Below are 25,255 nucleotides of genomic sequence, written 5' to 3'. Positions count from 1 at the left end.
TAATTTAGCATTGGATAATTCAATTTTTTTCTTAGCTGGATTCTCGAAGTGTGATAGGTATGGATAGGTGTGGGGCGTAGGCCAGCTAAGCCACATGACTCAAGCTGCACCTAACTGATGAAGCCTAGAAAGTTAGATACTATTTTGGGCTAGCTTTTACTCCCGTTGAGAACGTAGCCTGGCAGTTTAGGATGGACTGATGCTGTTGGAGCAGTAACCAGACTTGTTTGCATAAGCTGTGCCACTGTCTGGAATAGCACTGTTAGTAAAAACAAATGTGGGACTGGAATGCATCATAGAGTAATTCTCAGTAGCTGAAATTACTTGAAGAGTTAACCGCATGCGCGCTAGCGGGTTTTCCCGCTGCGCGCTGAAATTTGAAAAAACCCGCGTTACGTGACAAAGCCAGCTCGTCATGCGCGCAGTGCAGGTAACGCCCATGACGAGCTGGCTTTGTCACCAGCATCGAAGGGGTTAAACCCATCATGCATTGGTTTTTCTCGCTCTGAAGATAAGGTGAGGTTCTGGTTTCCCTGCTTCAAGCTTGCTGGGTTACGCGCCTCATTAGTGTTTAATTTCTCAGACCACAAAATTGTTTAAAGTAAACTAAAAAAGAAGCTAACAAACAATGAAAACTATTAATGCAGGTCTGCATGGTCTGTCGCAAAGAGTTGTTAGCATTCAATCGGGAGAGTCAAATCCAACACCTGTGACAGTTAAAGAATACACAAAGTTCACAGCCTCTTCCATTAAACCTGAGATGAGTGGAGACGGACAGCGTAAGCACGAAGAGGCAATGAAGATACACATACATGCAAACCCTCCCAATTCAGGAGACTACCAATTTCAAGGCTATCTCCCACCTACCGATTCCTATATGCAAAAACCTGACTCCTCAGCGGGCTTCAGTCGACAGGGATTGGTTTTGTGCAACCAGGTGTAAGCATTGCCATTAACCTGCTCCTGCGGGCGAGTGCACAACGTGTTTGTCACGGTCTCTCTATCTGCCATAGAGCTTTGTCCGTGCTCCTGACAGGTAGGGAAAAACATGTATTTGCATTTCTCATATCCGATCCTGCAGCAGCACATTTGTAAGTCCCATACATGCCAATGGACCAGATTCAGGCCTTAATAGAAGTCAATGGGAGAAATGCAAATTTCCCAGTTTGCTCTTCTAAAATGTAGGTATGTATGTCACAGCCTCCACTTGCTTGCCAACACTAGAGAAGAAACGCTGTACCCTCCACTGCCTCATCTTTGGGGATCTGACCTAGGCCGGGACTGAGCGACTGGGAAAATTATCATTGCAGTGGATCCAGTATGCCATACAGTGGATCCAGGATGCCAGAGGCCCTGTTGCAAGCAAGAAAAATTACCTCTTTTGGCTGCTGCTGGGGTTTGTAAAATATAGCAAATATTAGGCTTCAGTGCATGCTGGTGCCATTGGCAGCTGCTGCACCAATGGTATATTCGCCTCTGAGTGGATAGCAGCAGCCTTAAGAGTAGGGGTGGGCAAAGAATTCTACTCCGCCAGCGGAGTTCATGGAGTTTAGCCAGAGTGTGGAGTTCCCAAAAACACTGCAGATTTTTTTCTCTCAAGCAGTTTGCCAACTTTAAGTTGGCGAGTACTCGCAAGAAAAAATTGTGCGCTAGACCTCCTACCAGCGAGTGGTCGCAACCGCTCCGGTTGAGAAATCTGCTGCTTGTGTTGAGGAAGGTGACGCTCAAGTTAGAATGTCTACTTGAGCGGCAGAAAGCAGCAGTGCCCTCTGGGGGGATGCGTAGTGCAGTTCGTGCTGATTTTACAGCACAGGACAAACTCCTGGCGATAAAAATCAGTGCGGGCAGCGCTGCTTAACAGACTACGCCACTGGAGGAACTCCGCAGAGTGCAGCAGAGTTTTTCCAGCACTCCGTGGAGTTCTGCGGAGTAAAACTCTGCGAACTCAGCCCAGGCCTACTTAAGAGACAAGATGGCAGAAGAAGCTGTATACGTCCAAATCACAGTAAAAGAAAGTTATTAATATTCAGCGGCTTGAAAATATTTTCACAGAATGGTCCCCACTGTCTAACACAAGTAACGAATTATCCGCTGCACAAGTCAGAGCCACTGGATAGGAAAGCCCATGAGTCACAATAGGTCTAAAGGATGGAAACTCTTCCAGTTTCCCTAGACCAAACACAAGCCGGTTGTGTGCGTCTGCAACCAGGATGTTGGCCTGTCGGTCAAAGGCCACAGCGTTCGCGTGTAGCTCCGACGGAAGCACGAGGCTGAGGCCAAAGCTGTCTACCTGGCCGATGAGTTTGAAGGCACTGCTGAAGATTTTCATCCGTGTACTGCTGCCATTCCTCCCCGCGGCCTTCAGGTGCTCTATGACAACAACAGCGCCGCTGGTCGGGCACACTGCAATTCCCTGCGGATGACACAGATTTGTAATGATTTTCAGGTTCTTCTTTAGCATCCCTTTTCTGAAATCAGCCACCACGAGGCAAAGGGTGCCCGCGTCAGAGTCCGTCACCATCATTTCATTTTGGGGGTTGATGTCCACGCCCCACGGCAGGCAGAAGGTCTCTTCGATGACCAACTTGCTCCTTCCGGTGAAATCAAACACCTTAACTGAACGGTCCCCAGCATCAGTGACCACGATATAGCCGTCCAGAGTGACCGCCACATCGAGTGCGTATTTGACGTCGCTCCGGAAGTCTCCCTTGACCCCAAACTGCTGAATGGCCGTGCCCGTGGGCCCAAAGACGTTGATTCTTTTCTTTCCATCGTGTGCCACAACCACACAGCCGGAGTTCAGACACACGGCCAGCCCAGTAGGGTTGATCAGCTTCCCCCAGCCTCCAAAGGCGAGGTTGAGCGTGCACCCAGCTGGCGCGAGACTCTGCACGTGGCCTCCTCCCGCTGCGTCGCCTTCGGCTGACCCGGAAGGGTCTGTAACCACAGAGCTCAGGATCTCCATGAGGTGCAGCACAGGCAGGCAGTCGCTGGTTTCAGAGGCTCTGCAGGCCCTGCGACAGAAGGGGCACTCCAGCCGTGGGTTCCTGGGCAGGGCCAGGGAGCAAACACATTCCTGGCAGATGATGTGCCCGCATGGTAAGTTCCTGGGCCTGCGTTCCTGCTGCTGGCTGAATTTTTCAAAGCAGACTTTGCATTCCAATAAATTGAGCTCCGTTTCGTACAGCAGATCCTTCATAGTTCGGATGTGTTTTGACGGTCTCGCAGACATTGCCATGGTTTCCAGGAGTACGGCTGGCTGTGCGGCGCAGGGATGTCTTCCATCTGTGTTGATGACGGCGAACAGTTGACAGTTTACATAAAAGCATCAGCGTACGTGCGATGGATGACACAGCAGTTACTGCAGTATGTAGGTTATGTGTTGAATTTTGCTGCCCTCTGGTGACAATTTAAAAAAATGCACTGTAGTGCGATTTAATGCTGTCATTAATGACCATAGTGAGGTTGTCATTCCATAATTAATATGCATTGTACAATCCTGCTAAAGAAAATAATAACGTTACTTTCTGTTAACCTTACCTTTATGGCTTTTTCCTTTTCCTCTTACATCGTCAAGTGGTAAAATTCCTGAAAAAAGGTAAGAAGAAGCATGCATTAACAAAGCCAATAGTTACGTCGATGTGAGAGCTATTGGTTTTGACAATGTCTTTTAGCTATTTAGTAAGGGTAGGCGTGAGCCCCATAACGCCCATCATGCTCTCCCTTGTGTGATATTAAAGGCAATAGAACTCACATAGACCTGACCTGAAATGTGCCTCCGAAGGGTCACAAAGCGTGGGTGGTCTTGGTAAGAAACAAAAGTATGGCAAACACAGGCGGAGCCAGTACTGTCGCAGGGATTCCGTGCTCAGACAGGACTGTGCATAGAGGCTTGGAACCACAGTGAATTAGGGTGTGCCAAAAATCACCTTAGTACCCAAAAATCCCCTACCAGACTAGCAATCAGTGTCTCATTGGTCATCATAAACTCCCAATGCTTAGACAAACCAGAACATGGACTTAGTGCACCTCAGGTAACGTGGAACACATGAACACTCTTTCGTTATACAATCATTTCAATCCAGAACAAGGAGTAAAAGAGAACACGTGCATATTTGAAATGCAGTGTTCTCAAACGCAGTATCTTAGCTAATACAAGCAAACATATTATAAGAAACAAAGTAATCAGCATAGTCACTAGTCCATAGAACACAAACGGTGAAAGCATAGTATTATGCTAAAATTAATAGGGTTTAACAAAACCTAATTCTCACCCTCCGTAGCTAGTATATTATATTATATCTAAGAAGGTCTCTTGTGGGTTTTAGCAGAGCGGCCCCATACCTCAAGATCCTAGTGGTAAGGGATCACATCATCAGCAACCAGCTCTTCTGCATGCGAAGCACCATCAAATGTGTTTGTATGCTCTCGTGCAAAGCAATATAAAACGCGCCTAAAGCCAGAACTTGGCTGCCGCTGCATGTATCTTATGTCTAGGAACGTGCGAAGATCAGTGTTCAAAACAACCACTGTATTGAGATATCCTTGAAGGTTTCAGCACTCACTGTACAGACACAGCTCGCCAAGCAAGGCTGATATCAGTGTAACAACATATTATTCTCGTATGCATCAAAAACATTCTACTAGGCTCAAAGCTAAAGCAACAACTATGTGTCGTTGGCAAAAGCAGCAGAAAGGTAAAATGGCGTTTAAACTCCTAAAAAGCTCATGCTAACTTAACACAGCATACAGGCTATATATATCTATATATCAGTACCTTTGAGAGACTAGCAGGGCTAAGAAAGAGCTGTCATGTGAGGGGAAAATATGTCAATTCTCATTCAGGCGCTTTCTCTGAGGGCTAGTGTAGTGTCATGTGATCATGCGCAGTAGGACCCTTGTTGTTCCTGGCGGACTCCTTACAAAATTACGTAATCAGTTAGAAGGTGTCTAGGTGTGTCTGGCAGAGGTCAGTAAAGTTTATGATGCAGTGCATTCAGTTAACAGTTGCATGCTGAAGAGTAAAGACGTGTTACAGAGCACCATGTGTGGCATGGTCGTGTGTGGGCTCCAGAGCTGATGATGATGCAACAACTGGCGACGAAGGTGGGATACATGCCTCAAAGAAACAATACTACACTCCATGAGAATTTGATTAGGTCCCGAAAACTGCTCATGCATGCCACATGCAACTCAAGAAGCAGTCTACGGTTGGTGTATGTGGAGTCAAGGCGCCGATTTAGCTCTTGCAAGACCCTTGAAGAAGGTGAAGGCTATACAGAGGAACACAGTCAGAAAGCTAGCCAGTAGCCTACTGGTAAGGCTAAAAGAAGAGATACTGCGCCACAGTGTAACACAGAGCCATCATCCATACAAGCAGAAATGCTAAAGGCAGCAACAGCCAGTAAAGAAGACACGCTAAAGGCAGCGGCAATAAGGTACAAGAAATTAAAGTTTACTCACAGACCAAGCACCTTACAACCTCAAAATCCGATGAGGCGACACAAGCGCAAACACATAGTTGTATTTATGAAGCCATTGGTCCTTGCAGAAATGACCGAAGAGGCAGCTGGTGGCATTCAGCACAACTTAAAAGGTCTTCAAGAAATTGAAGTTCTCCAAAGGCTTCTGAAAGAAGCGCTAAATACAATGCAGCCGCATATCGGAAAACCATCATTTGACACTGCCAAAAAGCTGAATATTGGCACCTGTTGGACTGCATGGAACAACATTTTCAATGATTTCATAGATGCTCTAGAAGAAGGAGATGACAAAATGATTATCAAATACTTAAAGAGCCTTGCAAATGATGGAGTGAAAGAAGTCATAAAAAATGCCACAAGTTGATGAAGTATCGTACTGTCAAATCAATGACACGTTGGAAGCCAAGTTCAATCCAATGCCGAATGTTAACTATCAAAGGTATATTTTCAACCAGGCAAGGCAGCAAGCTGGTGAAATGATGGATAAGTTTGTTGAAGACTTCATACCCTCATTATGTACTGCAAGTTCAGTGAATTCAATGACAAAGAAGCCTTCAACAAACGTACCCATCATTTCACCAGCTTGCTGTCTTGCCTGGTTGAAAATGTACCTTTCATAGCTGTGGTGGTTATAAGGGGTATTGCCTCTGGATGCCTAGTGGCATGGTCCACCACCACTAGTATGAAGCTGTGCCCAGATGCAGTTGGAGGGTTCATCGGACCAATTATGTCAATCCCAACCCTCTCAAAGGGAACCCCCACCACAGGTAGTAGTATGAGGGGGCCTTTGTAACACCACCTGACTTACCATTGGCATGACAGGTGGTGCAGGAGCGACAAAACTCCTTTGTGTCCTCTGACATGTGAGGCCAGTGAAAGTGAGGGAAAAGCCTGTCCCAAGTCTTGCTTTGGCCTAGGTGTCCTGCTAAAGGGATATCATGTGCCAGTTTCAGTAGGAAGCCCCTAAACTTCAGAGGTATAACCAACCTTCTGGTGACACCAGACTTGGGGTCTCTACCCTCTGAGTAAAGGAGTCCTTCATCCAAGTAGATCATGTGGGACCCACTGGCACTCCCAGCAGCCTCAGCAGCAGCTTGCTGTCTGAGGGGTTCAAGAGAGGAGCAGGACTCAGAATAGCTTTGGAAGGGCGCCCTGTCCCCAATAACTCAACCTGATCAGGTTCAAGTTCCTCTGAGACAGTTCCTTCACATGGCCTGGGATCATCCACCTCAGGAGACTGATCCTCACTCGGAGTCTAGGGGAAGACACAGCCTTACCCCTACTGCTCCTTCTCTTGGAAGGCACCTGGTCAATTTGTCCAAGATCCAGGGCCTCTTCAGTTTAAGACCGTTTGGCCTGTGACCTAGTCACAACAACCTCATCTGCAGAGATTTCCAACATTGCTGCATGTGTCCTGAGTTCCACTTCAGCTCAGGCTGAAGTTTCCAAATCATTGCCCAACAAGCATTCCACAGCCTTCCTAGGACCAGTTACCCCTCCCCAGCTGAAACAGCTGCCAAGGAATGGTCTGTCCTGACATTGTTAGCATTGGTCACTTGGTACATCTCACCAAGTATGATCTGGTCAAGGCCCACAAGATCTTTTGTCACCATAGTGACACTTGCTCTTGTGTCCCTGTATGCCACGGCCTCCTTACCATTGATCAAAGGCTGCTGTCTGATTGCCCAGATTACTGGGGCTTACAAATAAGGAGGCAATGTACAGTACAGCCTGAGCTGGACTTCTGACTAGGCCAGAATCCATCTCAGATCCCAAGGTTAACCACACCATACCCTTGTTTCCTGTACCACCACTTGAAGGGGAAACAGTTGCCTTAGGGGCAGTGGTGGTAGGAGGTGGATCCTTGGCCCTTGAACAATTGGCATCTCTTGTCCAATGGGTTTTCTTCTTACACAGGAAGCACCAAGGTTTATTTTTGCCTTTACCTTCGTTAGACTGTGACCGCCCCTCCCCCCGCCCCCCCGATTAAGGTGTTTGGGGCCCTGATAGAGACTTCTGGTCTTTACCCTTTCCCCCACCCATATCTGAAGGTTCAGCATCTTTCTTCTTCTGGTCACCACCTGTGGTCTGGTTTTTCTGCTTCACCCTGGTTCTGACCCACCTATCTGCCTTCTTTCCCAATTCTTAGGGAGAAGTCAGATCAGAGCCAACCAGGTACTGATGCAACAACTGATTTTGGCAATTATTAAGGATCTGCTCTATCATAATCAAATTGCACAATCCCTTGAAATCATTCACTTTGCTGCCAAGTAACCAGCCTTCCACAATCTACAAAGTCTAACCAGTCCTGAGTCTGTGTCTTCTGGGTGTCTCTGAACTTAATCATGTACTGTTCAGTGGTTAGGCCAAACCCATCAATGAGAGCACTCTTCAGGACTGAAAAGTTGACAGCATCCTCTTCTCTAACAGTGAGGAGTTTATCTCTACCTTTGTCAGCAAAGGAGAGCCACAAGATAGCTGCCCACTGCTCTTGAGGTACCCTCTGTACTTTACAGGCCCTCTCCAAAGCAGTTATCCATTTGTGGATGTCATCCCCACCATGGTAGGGAGGGACTATCTTGCTCATGTTCCTAGGATCATAATTATACTCCTTAACCCTAGGGACACTTTTGCTTCCACCATGGGACTCTAGTCCCAATCTTTTTCTTCCCTTCTGGAGTTCTAGGGATTCCTTATCTAGGGCCAATTGCTCATGTCTGAGCCTAAGATTGACTTTCTCAAGCTCTAGAAATTGGCACGGTCTGTCATAAGAGTTATCACTCTTATGAGATATGAGGGACCCTGTAGACTGTTCTGAATGGTAAGATTCTGCAGAGGGAGATCTAGATCTCCTAGGTAAACTCCAGACTCTTCCAGGAGGAGTAAAGAGAGAGCCATTGGGGCCTTCTCCTCCCTCTTCCTGAAGATTTGAGCTGTCCAGGTGGGAATCGTCTTGTTCCTCCTGGCCAGGGTTTGAGTCAAGGTCAAAAAAGGTTTCACCTCCTGGCCTGTCCTCATTCCCTGCCCCACCCACTCTTTCTACCTCATCTGACCCTGGGGTCTTCCTAAGGTAATCCAAGAGTAACACCTTAATGAGACGGATGTTGGCATTTCTCCCCCTCTTCAGCTTCCTAGAAACACACATGGCTTTCAATTCCTGGAATCCAAAACCATTGTACCTAGAAGGCAGAGAGCCGCTGGCTTCTCCATTAGAAGACATAACTAAGTGTGGTAGGTGCGCCTATCTAACCTAGTAAGAACTAAGCTCTCTTAGGTTGGAGGAAGGGTGTGCTAGACCCTTAACTCACCCAACCCTAAGTTCAGTAGAACTTAATTATTCTAAACGTAAGTATTATATGTGCCTAATACTTTAGTGGTTTTCAGTTAATCAATACAAAGATATGTATCTGGTGAAACAATGCAGGCTTGAATCCAAATCGCTGCACACCAATGTGAGAAGTTAGCCTGGAAAAATGCTGTCCACTAAGTGGTCACCGTGCACCAGTTCAAACCACCCTTATGATGTATGAGGTCAAGGATAACCTTTAGGAAGCTATCCTGGTGGTAGCTGTGGAGAGCAGCCTTCAGGCTTAATCTTGAAGGAATGTAAAGCAGCTTGTTTTACCAGAATTTCAACTCCTGAATTTATTAAATGAAAGGAGTACCACACAGAAGGTATATAAAATGTGTATTTGTTAATATAACACTCTTTAGTATCCTCTACCCGAGGATAGCACACAAACCCTACAATACAAGACCAATAGAACAGTTGTAAGTAGCACAATACACAGTGAGCTCCAGGGGAGACCAAACCATATACTAAAATAGTGGTATAGCAATCCCCTCCTCAAAAGCCTTAAGAACGAGATAGCAGTTTAGTCCTCTCTTCCGCTCTCACTATACGGGCGCTCGGGGATTTTTAAAATGGTTTCACTACCCAGAATACTCTATACGCGGTACAAAAGGGGGTGGTGATGGACGGAGCATCTGAATCAATCAAACACTCACACCCAGTCAAAAGATCTGGGTTTAATCCATCACCATTCTTTAGCCCACTCTGCCACCCCAGTTCAGACATGGCTATATGCAAATTAGTCTGACCCTGTGCCTCATGGGAACAGTCCAGCCCGAACTGCCAAGCTATGTCTTCCCTGGACTGGAAACAAGCTTCCGAGGACCGGTTTCTGGCATTCCAGCCGTCTTCAGCCCGGCTTGCTTGAATCCAGTGGCAAAGTGAGCAAGGGACTCACGTCTGAGCATACCCTGCCACACTTATGGTGGCCAAAAGCGGTACAAAAGGGGGTGGTGATGGACGGAGCATCTGAATCAATCAAACACTCACACCCAGTCAAAAGATCTGGGTTTAATCCATCACAGTTCTTTAGCCCACTCTGCCACCCCAGTTCAGACATGGCTATATGCAAATCAGTCTGACCCTGTGCCTCATGGGAACAGTCCAGCCCGAACTGCCAAGCCATGTCTTCCCTGGACCGGAAACAAGCTTCTGAGGACCGGTTTCTGGCATTCCAGCCGTCTTCAGCCCGGCTTGCTTGAATCCAGTGGCAAAGTGAGTAAGGGACTCACGTCTGAGCATACCCTGCCACACTTATGGCGGCCAACAGCGGTACAAAAGGGGGTGGTGATGGACGGAGCATCTGAATCCATCAAACACTCACACCCAGTCAAAAGATCTGGGTTTAATCCATCACCGTTCTTTAGCCCACTCTGCCACCCCAGTTCAGACTTGGCTATATGCAAATCAGTCTGACCCTGTGCCTCATGGGAACAGTCCAGCCCGAACTGCCAAGCCATGTCTTCCCTGGACCGGTAACAAGCTTCCGAGGACCGGTTTCTGGCATTCCAGCCGTCTTCAGCCCGGCTTGCTTGAATCCAGTGGCAAAGTGAGCAAGAGACTCACGTCTGAGCATACCCTGCTACACTATGGTGGCCAAAAGCAGTACAAAAGGGGGTGGTGATGGACGGAGCATCTGAATCAATCAAACACTCTCAACCAGTCAAAAGATCTGGGTTTAATCCATCACCATTCTTTAGCCCACTCTGCCACCCCAGTTCAGACATGGCTATATGCAAATCAGTCTGACCCTGTGCCTCATGGGAACAGTCCAGCCCGAACTGCCAAGCCATGTCTTCCCTGGACTGGAAACAAGCTTCCGAGGACCGGTTTCTGGCATTCCAGCTGTCTTCAGCCCGGCTTGCTTGAATCCAGTGGCAAAGTGAGTAAGGGACTCACGTCTGAGCATACCCTGCCACACTTATGCCGGCCAACAGCGGTACAAAAGGGGGTAGTGATGGACGGAGCATCTGAATCAATCAAACACTCACACCCAGTCAAAAGATCTGGGTTTAATCCATCACCGTTCTTTAGCCCACTCTGCCACCCCAGTTCAGACTTGGCTATATGCAAATCAGTCTGACCCTGTGCCTCATGGGAACAGTCCAGCCCGAACTGCCAAGCCATGTCTTCCCTGGACCGGTAACAAGCTTCCGAGGACCGGTTTCTGGCATTCCAGCCGTCTTCAGCCTGGCTTGCTTGAATCCAGTGGCAAAGTGAGCAAGAGACTCACGTCTGAGCATACCCTGCTACACTATGGTGGCCAAAAGCAGTACAAAAGGGGGTGGTGATGGACGGAGCATCTGAATCAATCAAACACTCTCAACCAGTCAAAAGATCTGGGTTTAATCCATCACCATTCTTTAGCCCACTCTGCCACCCCAGTTCAGACATGGCTATATGCAAATCAGTCTGACCCTGTGCCTCATGGGAACAGTCCAGCCCGAACTGCCAAGCCATGTCTTCCCTGGACCGGAAATAAGCTTCTGAGGACCGGTTTCTGGCATTCCAGCCGTCTTCAGCCCGGCTTGCTTGAATCCAGTGGCAAAGTGAGCAGGGACTCACGTCTGAGCATACTTGGGTGACAGAGTGGGCTAAAGAACGGTGATGGATTAAACCCAGATCTTTTGACTGGGTGTGAGTGTTTGATTGATTTAGATGCTCCGGCCATCACCACCCCCTTTTGTACCGCTTTTGGCCGCCATAAGTGTGGCAGGGTATGCTCAGACGTGAGTCCGTTGCTCACTTTGCCACTGGATTCACGCAAGCTGGGCTGAAGACGGCTGGAATGCCAGAAACCGGTCCTCAGAAGCTTGTTTCCGGTCCAGGGAAGACATGGCTTGGCAGTTCAGGCTGGACTGTTCCCATGAGGCACAGGGTCAGACTGATTTGCATATAGCCATGTCTGAACTGGGGTGGCAGGGTGGGCTAAAGAACGGTGATGGATTAAACCCAGATCTTTTTACTGGGTGTGAGTGTTTGATTGATTCAGATGCTCCGTCCATCACCACCCCCTTTTGTACCGCTTTTGGCCGCCATAAGTGTGGCAGGGTATGCTCAGACGTGAGTCTCTTACTCACTTTGCCACTGGATTCAAGCAAGCTGGGCTGAAGACGGCTGGAATGCCAGAAACCGGTCCTCGGAAGCTTGTTTCCGATCCAGGGAAGACATGGCTTGACAGTTCGGGCTGGGTTGTTCCCATGAGGCACAGGGTCAGACTGATTTGCATATAGCCATGTCTGAACTGGGGTGGCAGAGTGGGCTAAAGAACGGTGATAGATTAAACCCAGATCTTTTGACTGGGTGTGAGTGTTTGATTGATTCAGATGCTCCGTCCATCACCACCCCCTTTTGTACTGCAGAATACTCTATAGGCTGCAGAATTTCCTGTATGTCATACCGCGGGCTAGGTTTACACAGGTGAATGCTGTACATAATAAATTCCTCTGGCACAACCGGGCAATACAAGTAGCACTGAACATGTGCATGCAGTCAACTTATTATGTTGTATCGCAGCAGCGGATATTTATGCCTACTATGTGGCCTCCCAATCGCAAATGGTCAATGAATGGTTGTACAGTTCTCCCCTGGGATTTTTTTCCAGAGTGAGTTTCCCTAAAGAGGTCTTCACTGACAGAGATACAAACTTCATGTCTAGTTACATTACTGCAATGTAGAAGGAGTGTGGAGTAAATTACAAAATTACCACACCCCTATCACCCACAATACAATAGGTTAGTTGAAAGGTTCAACAAAACCTTGAAGGGCATGATCATGGGCCTCCCAAAAAAGCTTAGGCGAAAATGGGATGTCCTGTTGCCCTGCCTTCTCTTTGCTTACAGAGAAGTCCCACAGACGGGGGTTGGCTACAGCCCTTTTCAACTTCTGTTTGGGCATCCAGTTAGGGGTCCCTTGTGTTTAGTGAAAGACGGATGAGAGTTACCTCTCAAACCACCTAAGCAAGACATAGTGGACTATGTACTTGGTCTCCGCTCCAGGTTGGCTGAGTATATGAAGAAGGCAAGTAAAAACCTTGAGACTAGCCAAGAATTACAGAAAGCTTGGCATGACCAAAAGGCTGTACTGACTGTGTATCAGCCAGGACAGAAAGTATGGGTGTTGGAGCCTGTGACCCCAGCAGCCCTCCAGGACAAGTGGAGTAGACCCCATATAATCCTTGAGCAGAAGGGAGAGGTCACCTATCTGGTGGGCCTTGGAACTTCTAGAAGCCCCCACATGGTGCTCCATGTGAACAGGCTCAAACCATATGTGGACAGGGCAGACATGGACTTGCTCATGGCTACTGATAAGGAACAGGAGGAAGAGAGTGACCCACTCCCTGACCTCCTCTCACAGAACCCTGCTGATGGCTCAGTTCATGGTGTAGCTTTGGCAGGCAGCCTCACTGAGCAACAGACTGATTGCAGGTAGGTCCTCAATCAGTATAGACATACGTTTTCCCAGACTCCTAGTTAGACACTTGGTGTACCCATGAAGTGGACACAGGTGAAAGTCTGCCTGTTAAAAATAAGATTTACAGGCAACCTGACCATGTCAGGGACTGCATCAGTACTGAGGTCCAATAGAGTTTGGAATTGGGAGTGATTGAACCCTCAGATATCCCTTGGGGTAGTCCAGTGGTCCTGGTACCCAAACCTCATACCCAGGGTGATAAAAGAGAAATTAGGTTTGTGTGGACTACAAGGGGGATTAAAGCAGTCACTAGGACTGATGTTCACCCTATTCCTAGGGCAAATGAGCTCAGTGATGCTTTGGCCTCAGCCATATTCTTGAGCACATTTGACCTCACTGCTGGATATTGGCAAATCAGACTAGCTGAGGATACAAAACCCAAAACAGCATTTTCAACCCCTAGTGGGCATTATTAATTTATTGTGATGCCCTTTGGTTTGAAAAAGGCACCTGCCACATTTCAAAGGTTGGTGAATAAAGTTCTCACAGGCCTGGAAAACTACAGCGCAGGTTATCTTTATGATATTGCTGTCTTTAGTTCCAGCTGGGAGTATCACCTGTTCCACCTAAGAAATGTTCTGGAGGCCCTGCAAAAGGCAGGCCTCACTATCAAGGCCACTTAGTGCCAGATAGGGCAGAGTAAGGTTGTGTACCTGGGCCACCTTGTGGGTGGAGGCCAGGTTCAACCATTGCAGAGCAAAATCCAGACCATCATGGACTGGTTTGCTCCAACTATCCAGATTCAGGCCAGAGCTTTCTTGGGCCTTGCTGAGTATTACAGGAGGTTTGTTAAGGGATATGGATCTATATTGATCCCCTTAAATGTTATGACCTCTGAATGATATGACCTCTAAAAGTTCAGTGGACAGTTAGCTGTCAGAAGGCATTTGATGAACTGAAGCAGGCCATGTGCACTGCTCCCATTCTGCAAAGTCCTGACCATTCCAAACATTTCATTGTTCAAACTGATGCATCTGAGTTGGGGATAGGGGCTGTTCTATCACAACTGAATGAAGTGGGTCAGGATCAGCCAGTACCTTTTCTAAGCAGAAAGCTAACCCCCAGAGAGAAACGTTGGTCAGCTATTGATAGGGAAGCCTTTGCTGTGGTTTGGGCTCTGATGAAGCTGAGACCATACTTGTTTGATACTCACCTCATTGTTCAGACAGACCATAAGCCCCTCTTATGGCTTAAACAGATGAAGGGTGAAAACTCCAAATTTATGAGGTGGGCTATTTCCCTACAGGGGATGGACTATACAGTGGAACATAGACCTGGGAGTAACCATGCTAATGCAGATGGACTCTCCAGATATTTCCACTTAGAAAATGAAGACTCAACTGGTCAAGGTTAGTCTTATCTCCTTTTGTTTGGGGGATTGTGTAGGAAAGTAGGATCTGCTTCTTATGATTACCCCCACTTTTTGCTTGATGTTGCACTGTTTTGACTAGTCTGACTGGGATCCTGCTAATCAGGACCCCATTCTATCTGCTTTCTCCTTTAAATTGTTATGCATGTACTTTGGTACACTCCAGATTGGATACTTGGGCACCCTTATAAGTCCCTAGTATATGTTACCCATGTACCCAGAGCTTGGGTATCCCAGAAGCCTCCCATGGGCTGAAGCATGTATCATGCCACCCATGAGAGGCCATGCAAAATGGAACTACAGGCCTGCTACTGCAACCTGTGTAAGCTGGTGCTTGCACCACTTACTTTACGTATAGGTTCACTATATCTATAGGTCACTACACTTAAAACATACAAGTCACCCCTATAGCAGGCCTTATTAATTCTGAAGGCATGGTGCTGGGTTTTACGTGAGAGAGTGCCCCTGCATGAGCAGAGCCCCTCTGCAGCCTTTGGAAACCATTCTCCCGGGTTGTCTGTGACTCAGCCGGACATATAGGTAGAGGTGCATTATAACCTCACGGTAAATGCTATCTGGAAAACGGCTGCATAGAAACATATCGTGTTTGGAATCAAACACTGTGGAATCATACCTCCACACCGGCAACCGGTGTGGGAGGTATGATTCCACCCTTCTGGAGCAAGCTTTGTGGGTTCACTGGTCAATCCGGTGCCAACCTTCTCGACCCAGACAGCCCAAAATAGATGCTGCCGACCAGAGACATAATTCTGCCCTCCTGCTGCTGAGCCAATCTCGAGCAAAGGAAGTCAGCACAATAGGCTTCCTGTCACAGGGAAGTGTGACCACCTCCAAGACAGTATTTAGTGTATTGGGGCTGGGTAGGTGCACTCTGAGAGTGCCTGAAAGTCTGCACCTGGGGCACATTTGGCATCCCTGTGCATAGTCCAGCTCAAACCAGTTCTGGGAGCCAATGGATCCTGCTATGGCGCAAAACTGGACAAAGGACATGGGAGTTACCTCCCCTCCGTACTGCCCCTCCCCAAGGAGGGTCCCCTGAATCTGTCTAACCCACTCCTGTGGGTACAAAAGGGCTTACCTGACTATAGCTCTTTAGATTTTACGTGGACAAGATTGTACAAGAAGAAACCACTGACCTTCGACCATCTGGACACTCTGGACTTCGCTGGACTTCGACTGGACCTGACTTCGTCCCCCTCTCTGTCCAAAGCTTTGTCTGTGCCCTTACTCCATACAGGCTCCGTTCAAGACCTGTGGTGCACTAAGGACAACTGAAGAATTTCCCTTGGGGTGAAGGAGTCACTCACCTGCATCCATCCGCAGGCCCCTCAATGCAACTGACCGGTTTTCTGATCCTGTGGACTCTCAAGATTCCAGCAAAATGGGAGGTATGTTACAAAGGTCCCTGAAGACGATCTGCCCTCTTAGCAAGTTTGAGGCAAGTATCCCTCGTGGGGACTACATAACCCAAACACCTGCGCACCGCCACTATTTGCAGTTGCATATGCTTGTTGTCAATTCCCGAGCTTGTGCATTGAATTCCGTGTAGTCCTGACCCTGAGCAGTATTTGCACCAAAGAACTCTGGCCTCCTCGCACCGAGTGCTCCGTGGGCCGGTACTTTGCAATCTTGCTCGAGGTAATTCGGCCTGTGGGTCCCCCTGAGGGTCATTTTGATTTCTGTTGGGCTTTTCTGGTTGCTCCAGACTTGCCCTGACTCCCCATTGCTTGGTAAGTCCTGTCACCTTGCTGGTTCACACTGTAACCTGCTTGACCTTCCTGCATGGGTTGCTTTTGCCAAAGCATGTTGGTGCTCCAGCCGGACACTGACCCCTCAGCACTTGACATCCTTTGTTGGACAGCTCGCATCTGGCTCCTGGTCATTGTCGATGTCTCCTAGTCCTCGTGGTTGCAGAGTCAAGCATCCCTTCTTCGCACCTGATGCACCCGACATCAGTGGCCATTCATCTCCCAAGCCGCTGGTCACTCTGAAGTGACCTTCTGCTTTCAGGTTCTTTCCTTCCAGAATCCAGGCTTGGATTCCACCGGACCCTTCACGGACCTTCACGGCAGCAGCACTTCTTTGAAGCCTTCCATAGAGAACGACTGCGTTTTCCGACACCACTTCAGCCCTATGCACCCCCCTCCTCTGGGATAGGTAACTTTGGTACTTCGGTATCCACTGGTGGAGTGGCTCTCCAATCTATTATGTTCTGAAGGGTTTCCTCGAAGTCCTCCTAGAAGGGTCCTTAAACTGTAAACATGCAAGCGCGACTTCCTCACAGAATTGTACAGAGCCCACAGTCGTGTTAGTTCACTGCACCCGTCCTCCATGGGGTCCCTATCTATTCACCTTGGGTGGTTCCTTGGGGTCCCAATGATTCTACGTGCTCCAGACCTTGTCTTGACCCGAGTCGTGGTTGTTACACCGCTATTTTAGTATATGGTTTTGTCTCCCCCTGGAGCCCACTGTGTATTGTGTTACTTACAACTGTTCTATTGTGTGCTTTGTGTTCTATCCTCGGGTAGAGGATATTAGACAGTGTTATATTAATAAATAAATATTTTTATATAACAACTGTGTGGTTGTCCTTTCATTTAATTAATTCAAGAGGTGATATTCTGGTAAAACAAGCTGCTTTTCATTCCTTCAATATTAAGCCTGAATGCTTCTCTCCACAGCTACCACTAGGATAGCTTTCTAAAGGTTATCTTTGACCTCATACATCATAAGGGTCGTTGGGCTGGTGCACGGTGACCACTTTAATTAGTGAACAGCATATACCAGGCCAACTTCTCACAAGGATCTACAAAAGTGTTGTGGCGCTCTGGCAAAAACTCCTTTGCCCTCAACCTCACCAGCAGATGCAGCATTCCTGTTTCTGGCTGGCTCCCCAAGGTTGGTGATCTGGTTCATGAGAAAGTGACAATCAAGGAAGAATTTGGTCCCTTGTACCGTGCTCTTGTCCCTGTCCTTGGTCTTAAGGGTTCCCGATTTTACCTCCCCTACCTGGATGAAAAGATAATCTCTGTTGAACATGTCAAGTTACACCATTTGGCCAATTCTTATTAGTATGCCTAGGAGTGTCCTGCAATGGGGTATTTCTTTACAGCCTGTTAGCCGTGTTTGTTTTGATTCTCCCCGGCAGCCGGAGGGGAATGACAAGTCTACAGTTGACCAAGTATCTGTTTAGCCTTCCGCACATTCTACAATGGAAATCGTTTATTCTCATCCACTTGTTGTCAGCCCTCTGGACCAGCAAGCCTCTGTTCTGGGTCCAGACTCTCAGCCTCTGCTGTTTCTGCTGAATTCTTCTGGTTACTATATCAATCAGGATCATTTTTCTTCAAACAGTTCTTTGTCTACAATCTTCTCCCTGACACGGGCAAGGATTAGTGTTCTTCTCGCCTGGTTGAAATGCACTTCTCTGGTTTCCCCTTGGACACATGTCTGGATCATGTTTTCTATGGTGTTCCTGTTCATGTGGATTGGATTTGTGACTGTGTTCTTCCTTTTAAATACTGGCCACTACCTTCCTAAGCGCTCCATTGTGGAATCGGTCAACGGTGTGTTGGCCCCACATTCTTCCTCACATAAAATGAAAAGAGACCAATCCCTTGTTAACATTTCAGGGGTCTCAGTTTCTGATGGAATTGTATTGGATAAAGTACCATTCAATGTGTATGGTACACTACCTCGAGGAGGGAGCGGAAGGTCCAGACTTGTAGGCGTTTGTCATGGGCTTGTTCGGAGAGGTGCTTGGCCCTGGGGAAATGAAGATGAAACTAGATAGGTTCCTCAAGATGGGACCGCCAAAACATGGAAGAAATAGATGGCTGAAAGATGTCCTAGCCAAGCTTCATTTCTTCAGGATGAGGGTGGAGGTTATCCAAGCGGCGAGATCGAAAGAAGAGCTTTCCTTTCAGGGATTGATGTCCTCCCTATTTCAAGATGTGACCCCTGCGACTTCGGCATGCAGACAACAGTCCCGACCAGTTACAGAGAAGCTGAGATGTGACAATCTAAAATATCACTGGACATACCCATTTGGTGTCACCTTCTTCCAAAATAAGCACCATCATGTCACCACCTACACAGAAGCGGCGAAAGTCCTGGGCCGACTGCCTCCCAAAGATTCATTCACTGAGAGCGCCTTGAATGACACAGGAGAAAAGATGGTGGAGGGGGGCGATTGCAGACACAGAATCATCAAAAGCAGCAAAAGAGGAAATAAACCAGAGTCACAGTGGAATGTGTTTTGGCAGGGTAGCCAGGGAAACATTCATTAAAAAAACGATCCTGGCAGTCCCTGCTGGGACATGTAGGAACTGATAACCACAAAGCGATTCCCAAACACACACTTCCAATTCAATAATTTTCACAATATGCAATATCTTGGACAGTCTTCCAGGTACATGCATCAATATTGCTTTTTGCGATTCCTTAATTGCGAAAAATAAGGAATCGCAATTAAGGAATTGCAAAATGCAATGCATCAAGAAATTGCTAAATAAATTGCAATTTCTTAATATTCCTTATTTGCGACTCGCAAATTGCGAGTCGCAATTAAGGAATACCTCCCAATTCATTCCTATGGGGCTAGAGGCCCATAGGAACGAATGGGAAGACGTTCTCAATTTGCGATTAGCAATTAGCGAATCGCAAATTGAGAATGCGATTTCAAGGGTGCAGGGGTGTCCAAAGGACACCCTGTTGCACCCCTGAAATCAATCTGTGCACATATGTTGTGCACACACATGTCCTTAGGGCATGTGTGTGCACAACATGAAACTTTGAAAAATGCACAAAAGTGCATTTTTCAAAGTTTTCGCAAAATACCATGAGGTTCAACCTCATGGCAATGTGCTCCCCCTAATTGCGAAATCGCATTTTTTTAAAGTTTCATGCATTGCATTTAAGAAATCGTAAAATGCGATTCCTTAAATGCTATCGCAATTTGAGAATTCGCAAATATTTGCGAATTCTCAAATTGCGAGGGACTTCACCCTTCATGCATTCCAAAAGCAGATTTTGCGATCGCAAACGGCTGATTTTTGCGATTCGCACCGTTTGCGATCGCAAAATCCTTTGATGCATGTACCTGTTCGTCTTTTGTTCTTTATCTTCTTTTGTTTCTCAATGCCCAGCCAACACATGTTTCGCCACATCAGGTATTTCCCACAACTTCCTCAGGGCTACAATACAATCAAAAGGGGATATTAGATCTGTGCACACACACTAATATCTGTGATCGAATTGGAAACCAAAAATAGTTAACCCACTACCGGAGATGTACTCTTCAAAAGTGCCATTTTTGTTATACATATTCAAATCTCAGAAATACAATATGGTGACAGGGATTATTATAGTTATTCAAACGGTCAAGCACCTTGATTTCAAATCTGGTATAGATCATCACCCCTAACACATATTAAGTCTATATATTTTCATTGGTTAAAATTGAAACATTTCAAGTTCCATGCAATTAAATCCGTGAGACGCAGTGCACGCATCACCTGCATTAGATATCCAATATTGACAAGACATAGAGAACCATACGCGGTTCTGTGTGACTGATCCCAAATAACTTGGTTAAATACCCAAAAGGCCCACATTTAAATCCAGCTGTGATGCTAAGCATACCTGTCTTCTTGGTATACGTGTAAACTGCCTATATAGTGATCAATGTTTGGCCAAGTTAAAATTGTCATAATGTATTGTATTGTAGCCCTGAGGATGTTGTGGGAAATACCTGATATAACGAAATACTTGTTGCCTGGGCATTAAGAAACAAGAGAAAATAAAGAACAAAAGACAAAGACTGTCCAAAATATTGCATATTGTGTATATTATTGAATTGGAAGTGTGTGCTTGGGAATCGCTTTGTGGTACTTAGAACAATCTCTTGTATTTCAATTTTAGGAGGTGGGGTGATTCCTCCTTCCTTTGAGCACCACTAGTATAGATATGAGTGGAAACTGATATACCGACAATTGAGAGTGCCTACTATAGTCTCAGGAATTTATCACCCATGGTGTGTATCTTTTGACATGTAGGAACTAATAGAATGTAGGGTCGTGCATGGGGACACTGAATTGACCAATACCCAGATTGCGGCATGTCAATTTACTGTAAGGCTGGAGTTTAATACTGGAAAAGGAAGAAGGCAGCCTTTTAATGACTCCCAATAGTTGCTATCAGCCAGTGACTTATTTAGTGTAAATGTGACTTGCCAAATGCGGGTTTGGACCAATACGCCTATAATAAGTTTACACAAAGTATTTTTGTGGTGAAAAAATGGGTGTTGAGTTACATTGACCCTAAATATTTTAATTCAAGGGTTTCTTATTGCTTTGGTTTTGGGTGCACGGTTGCTACCATCCCCATATGAGGCACTGTTAGGTTGGAGGGGGGACCTGTGAGGCAACACTACTGAGGACATAGAGAAGGAGGGGGGGGGGCTCAGGTGAGAGGTGAAAGCTCATCAGTTATAATAGCCAGTAAAAAAAACTTTATTTTGGCAATTTCTGCCATAAAAGTACAGTAATATGACATTTATAAACTCATTATGATAAAATCACAGAATAAAAATGGAAAGAAAAAATTATAAAAAAGAACAACACTAACAAACTTAATGACCCCAAAAGTCAGAGAGGTAGCAGTAAGAAGAGGGTCCCGCCCCCACAGGTAAATAATCCATAAAGTGCATTGTGTATAGACAAATATCTCAGTTGAGGGCAACATTAGTGACATATTACACAACATCAACCTATGGCACATACTATTTAAAAATATAAATAAACAGAAGTAAAGGTTAAAAATAAATAGGCTTTAATTAATACCATATAAAATCAGGGAAATTGAGCTTTAAGTACATCAACGACAACTAAAATCACTACTCTAACTAATCACAAGACATCTTCGTTTGCACCACATTGCAAATAAAAATTTAGCAATTGCAACGACAAAAACCGGATGGGTATCATGTTTTAGTATCCTATAGAACTCTTTATAGTTTCTTATACCCAGACTCCTGCAAAGTTAAAGAATCCATTTAGATCTAGCAGCAGTATATGCGGGGCAAAAAAATATCACATGGATCTCTGTTTCTTACGAATCCTTGCACCCGGGACATAGCAATTTTTTGGCACCCACCCAATTGTTGGTAAATGCATAGAGGGGGAGCGTCCCGTGCCTAAATTGGAGAAACAGTTTCTTGGCTGGAAGAGGTTGAATAATGTCTAAAGCAGGCTCACAGCTATAGTGCTGCTTAATGTCCAGAAACCTGAAGGTAAGACTAGATGAGTCTATTGTCTGGAAGATACTTGACAATCTATGTTCTTTCAAAGCAGAGGTTAAGGATTGTTTAGATATAGTACGGCAGGACTCTTAAGGTGCAGCCCAGAGGTCATTTCTCCCTATTTTGAAAAATGAGTCCCGAATAAAAGACAACCAGGGAATCTTCCCCGCCCCCCGAATGGACAATACTGATTTTAGTTCCTCTCTATAATTTTCCAACTCTGGGGTGCTCCATATCCGTCACCAATAGAGGAGCGGGCGACAATCAGCAATAGGGGAAATACCCAGGTCCATCCTTAGAGGAATTAGGGTGTACTTTGTGGGAGGCCCAAGAGTTGCCTTAAGAAATTGTTTTCGGTTGCTGTCAGAATGTTACTAGGACGGTGGCCCCAAAGTTCAGCTCCATACATCGTGGCTCCCCTTGCTTGGACCTTGTATATTTCTGCAGGGGGGCGATAACTTTTACAGCGCAACTCCTATGAACTTTTAGAATTCCACCACTTGCCTGGATAAGTTTTAGGTTTGGCTTATTAATCTGTGGACCCCATTCCATTTTCTCGTTTAGGGTAAGGCCCAAGTAATCGAAAACCTGGACCCTCTCTAAGGACTTCAGATCCAATTTAGGATGCGGGCAGTTGGTAGAGTCAGCATGGAAAACCATATACTTTGTTTTCTTTATGTTTACCTCCAGATTCCTTTGTTTACAAAACAAGCTAAATTCCACTAGGACACGCTGCATCCCCATAGGTGTTTTCAATAGCAGTAGCGTGTCATCCGCAAACATTAATGCAGGTATTTAGCGGTTAGCAAGTTTGGGGGAATCTATATCAGCCAAGAGGTCCTTTATTAAGCCATTGAGAAAGAGGGAGAAAAGAGTTGGTGCAAGCACGCAGCCCTGTCTCACTCCCTTCTCAAAGGGAAAAGGAGCCGATAGTTTGGCGCCATTCCCAAATCTTATTCTGGCCAAAGTGCCATCGTGAAGGCGTTTGAGCTGTTGACAGAGGTAAGCTGGAGCTCCCATCTCAAGCAATAGGCCCCACAGCTGGTCTCGATCCACCATATCAAAGGCGGATTTGAGATCCACGAACGTTCCTTCCAATGTTATAGTTTTCCAATAGATTAGCTGTAATCTAAACAGCTGATCTATGGTTGATGTTTTGGACCTAAATCCAGCTTGTAAGGGAGTTAGGGCCATATGTAGGTGTCGGATGGATGGTCGGAAGCAGAAGCGAGGAGGCTGTATGGGGTTAATATTGAAGTTATTTATTGTAAGGAGACATACGGTTAACACCAACGGTCAACAGAAATGAGATTCAGGAGGGTCGTAAATGTTCCGGTATGGAGGGCATCTTCTAACAGGTCTTCATCCCACGTTGTGCAACCTATGACGGGTTTCAGGTGGTCGGCTTCTTGAAACCTATTACGGGTTTCAAAAGGGAAGTGGGTGGACCCGGACCTGGATGTACCTCGGAATAGAGAAAAGTGTCATCAGTGTCTAACCTGTACTAAGGAGGGTTACCGTCACCAGACCCACGTGAGGTAGGAGGCAATAGGGTGGTGTGTTAAGGAAAAATAAGGCACGAGTTCTATGGCGTCTTCTTTAGAGTCTTTACCTAGAGGAAGGCAGTAAGGTAGAAGGAGGCATCAAGGTAGGGGCTGAATAATAAGGCGTGAGGCAGCAAGGTATAGTAAGGCGTATGAGAATATGCTTAGAGGGATATTTGGCTTGGTACTGAAGTCGGCTGTCAACAGCAGAAAAGGAAGCTCACAATATAAACGGTAGATGTAACAGGAGCATGCAGAGTCCTCCCCTCTCAACCCGAGATAAGTCCGCCCCCCCTTCCCTAGACCCCTGCCTGCCACGTACCGCACTAGCCACAACTCTCCTGAGTCATGGCGGCTTGCTCGTCCTCCGGGCTCCACCACTCTTCACTCCAGCTTTCTTCGTCTACTCCGTGTTCTCCGGTCCCAGCATCAGCGTTTCCTCCCGGCAACTCCAGGTTCGTGTAGCGATCTCCTTCCGGTGTCTCCAACACAGGACAGGCCAGTTGGGTTGCTTTGCGCTTTTCAAGTGGCCGCTGTTCCTGGTAGAAGGGTCCTGATTGGCTACTGCTGTAGTCGGTCCCACCTTCCCAAGAGCCTGCTACATCCGGGTCACTGGTGGCAAGCTGTGGGAGGAGGGAAGATTCGCGGGTTAACGCTGAGGAAATGATACCGTCGTCGTCCTCTGTTCTATTTTGGTAAGGTATCCATTGCGGTATGTTAGCGTTCCGTCCTGCCTTAGGTATGGGGGCGGGACCTTCTTCACAGTAGGTAAATCCCAAATACCGAATCTTAAATACCGATTATTACTGAATTTTACCGAATCAGTAATAAGAATTCGGTATTTGGTATGTAGGAAAAAATTCGGTAATATTTACTGAATCAGTAAAATTCGGTAAAGAATTACCGAATCCCCAACACCGATCGGTAAAAACCGAAACGGTAAAATCCGAATCTGTAAAATCCGATTCGGTAAATACCGAATCGGCAATTCAAAAAAAGAAACTATTAAGGAATCAGCCAATCCGGTGCAACCACCCCACCTCCCAACCAGGAAGTGGCCACACCCATGCAGGTGCATTCAATCTAAAGCTGCTGGAGAGGCTGGGAGAGCAGAACAGAGCCCTTGAGACACCGGGATACTTACTCCAGGAAAACAGCACAATGTCAAGCAAGGACACTGAAAGGGAAGGAGCAGAGAGAAAGAGGAAGGCGAAATTCAGCACCATGGAGCTGCAGGTCCTTGTGGAGGAGGTAGTGAAGGAACACCACAAGTTGTTTGACAAGCAGTCCCTGCAGGTGGCAGAATCTGCCAAAAGGAAGATTTGGCTGGCTATACAAACCAAGGTGAACGCCATTGGAGTGACCCCAAGGGACATCGACGACCTCAAGAAGAGGTGGTATGACCTCCGGAGCGTGACAAAGAGAAAGATAGCTGAGCTCCAGAAACAAGCAAGGCAGACAGGAGGAGGGAGGAACAGGGCACCTGCCCTGACTGAGCTTGAGGAGCTGGTGGAGTCCACCATAGAGCCAGACAGCATCTGAGGGATTGGGATGCAGACAACTCAGCCCGAGCTGCCACCAAAAAAGGTAAGAAACATGTACAGCAATCACCCCCACCCCTTCCCCTTCCCTTTCCCCTTCCCCAATGTGGTAGTGTGAACCCCACTCCAGTACAGGTTTTAGTATACACCAGCAATGCATTATGGGACATGT

The 25,255-nt window shown here is 46.7% G+C and overlaps 1 protein-coding gene across 1 annotated transcript; it reads right to left on the bottom strand.

Annotated features, from left to right (window-relative positions):
• Nucleotides 1–813: 813 nt before the first annotated feature.
• Nucleotides 814–3,287, bottom strand: NHLRC1 (NHL repeat containing E3 ubiquitin protein ligase 1). The gene has a single exon (XM_086966865.1). The coding sequence runs from the start codon at nt 3,236–3,238 to the stop codon at nt 2,027–2,029; it is 1,212 nt and encodes a 403-aa protein (XP_086822991.1). The 5' UTR covers nt 3,239–3,287; the 3' UTR covers nt 814–2,026.
• Between the last annotated feature and the right edge of the window lie 21,968 nt (nt 3,288–25,255).

This window comes from Lissotriton vulgaris, chromosome 4_1, assembly GCF_964263255.1.
Source record: "Lissotriton vulgaris chromosome 4_1, aLisVul1.2, whole genome shotgun sequence".
In the NCBI taxonomy this organism is placed as follows: domain Eukaryota; kingdom Metazoa; phylum Chordata; class Amphibia; order Caudata; family Salamandridae; genus Lissotriton; species Lissotriton vulgaris.
Note: the sequence above shows the minus strand (reverse complement) of the source record. Positions and strands in the feature narration are given on the sequence as shown.

What these genes read in the sequence shown, in the direction of transcription:
- NHLRC1 (XM_086966865.1), bottom strand. Translation starts at nt 3,238, where the DNA reads ATGGCAATGTCTGCGAGACCGTCAAAACACATCCGAACTATGAAGGAT.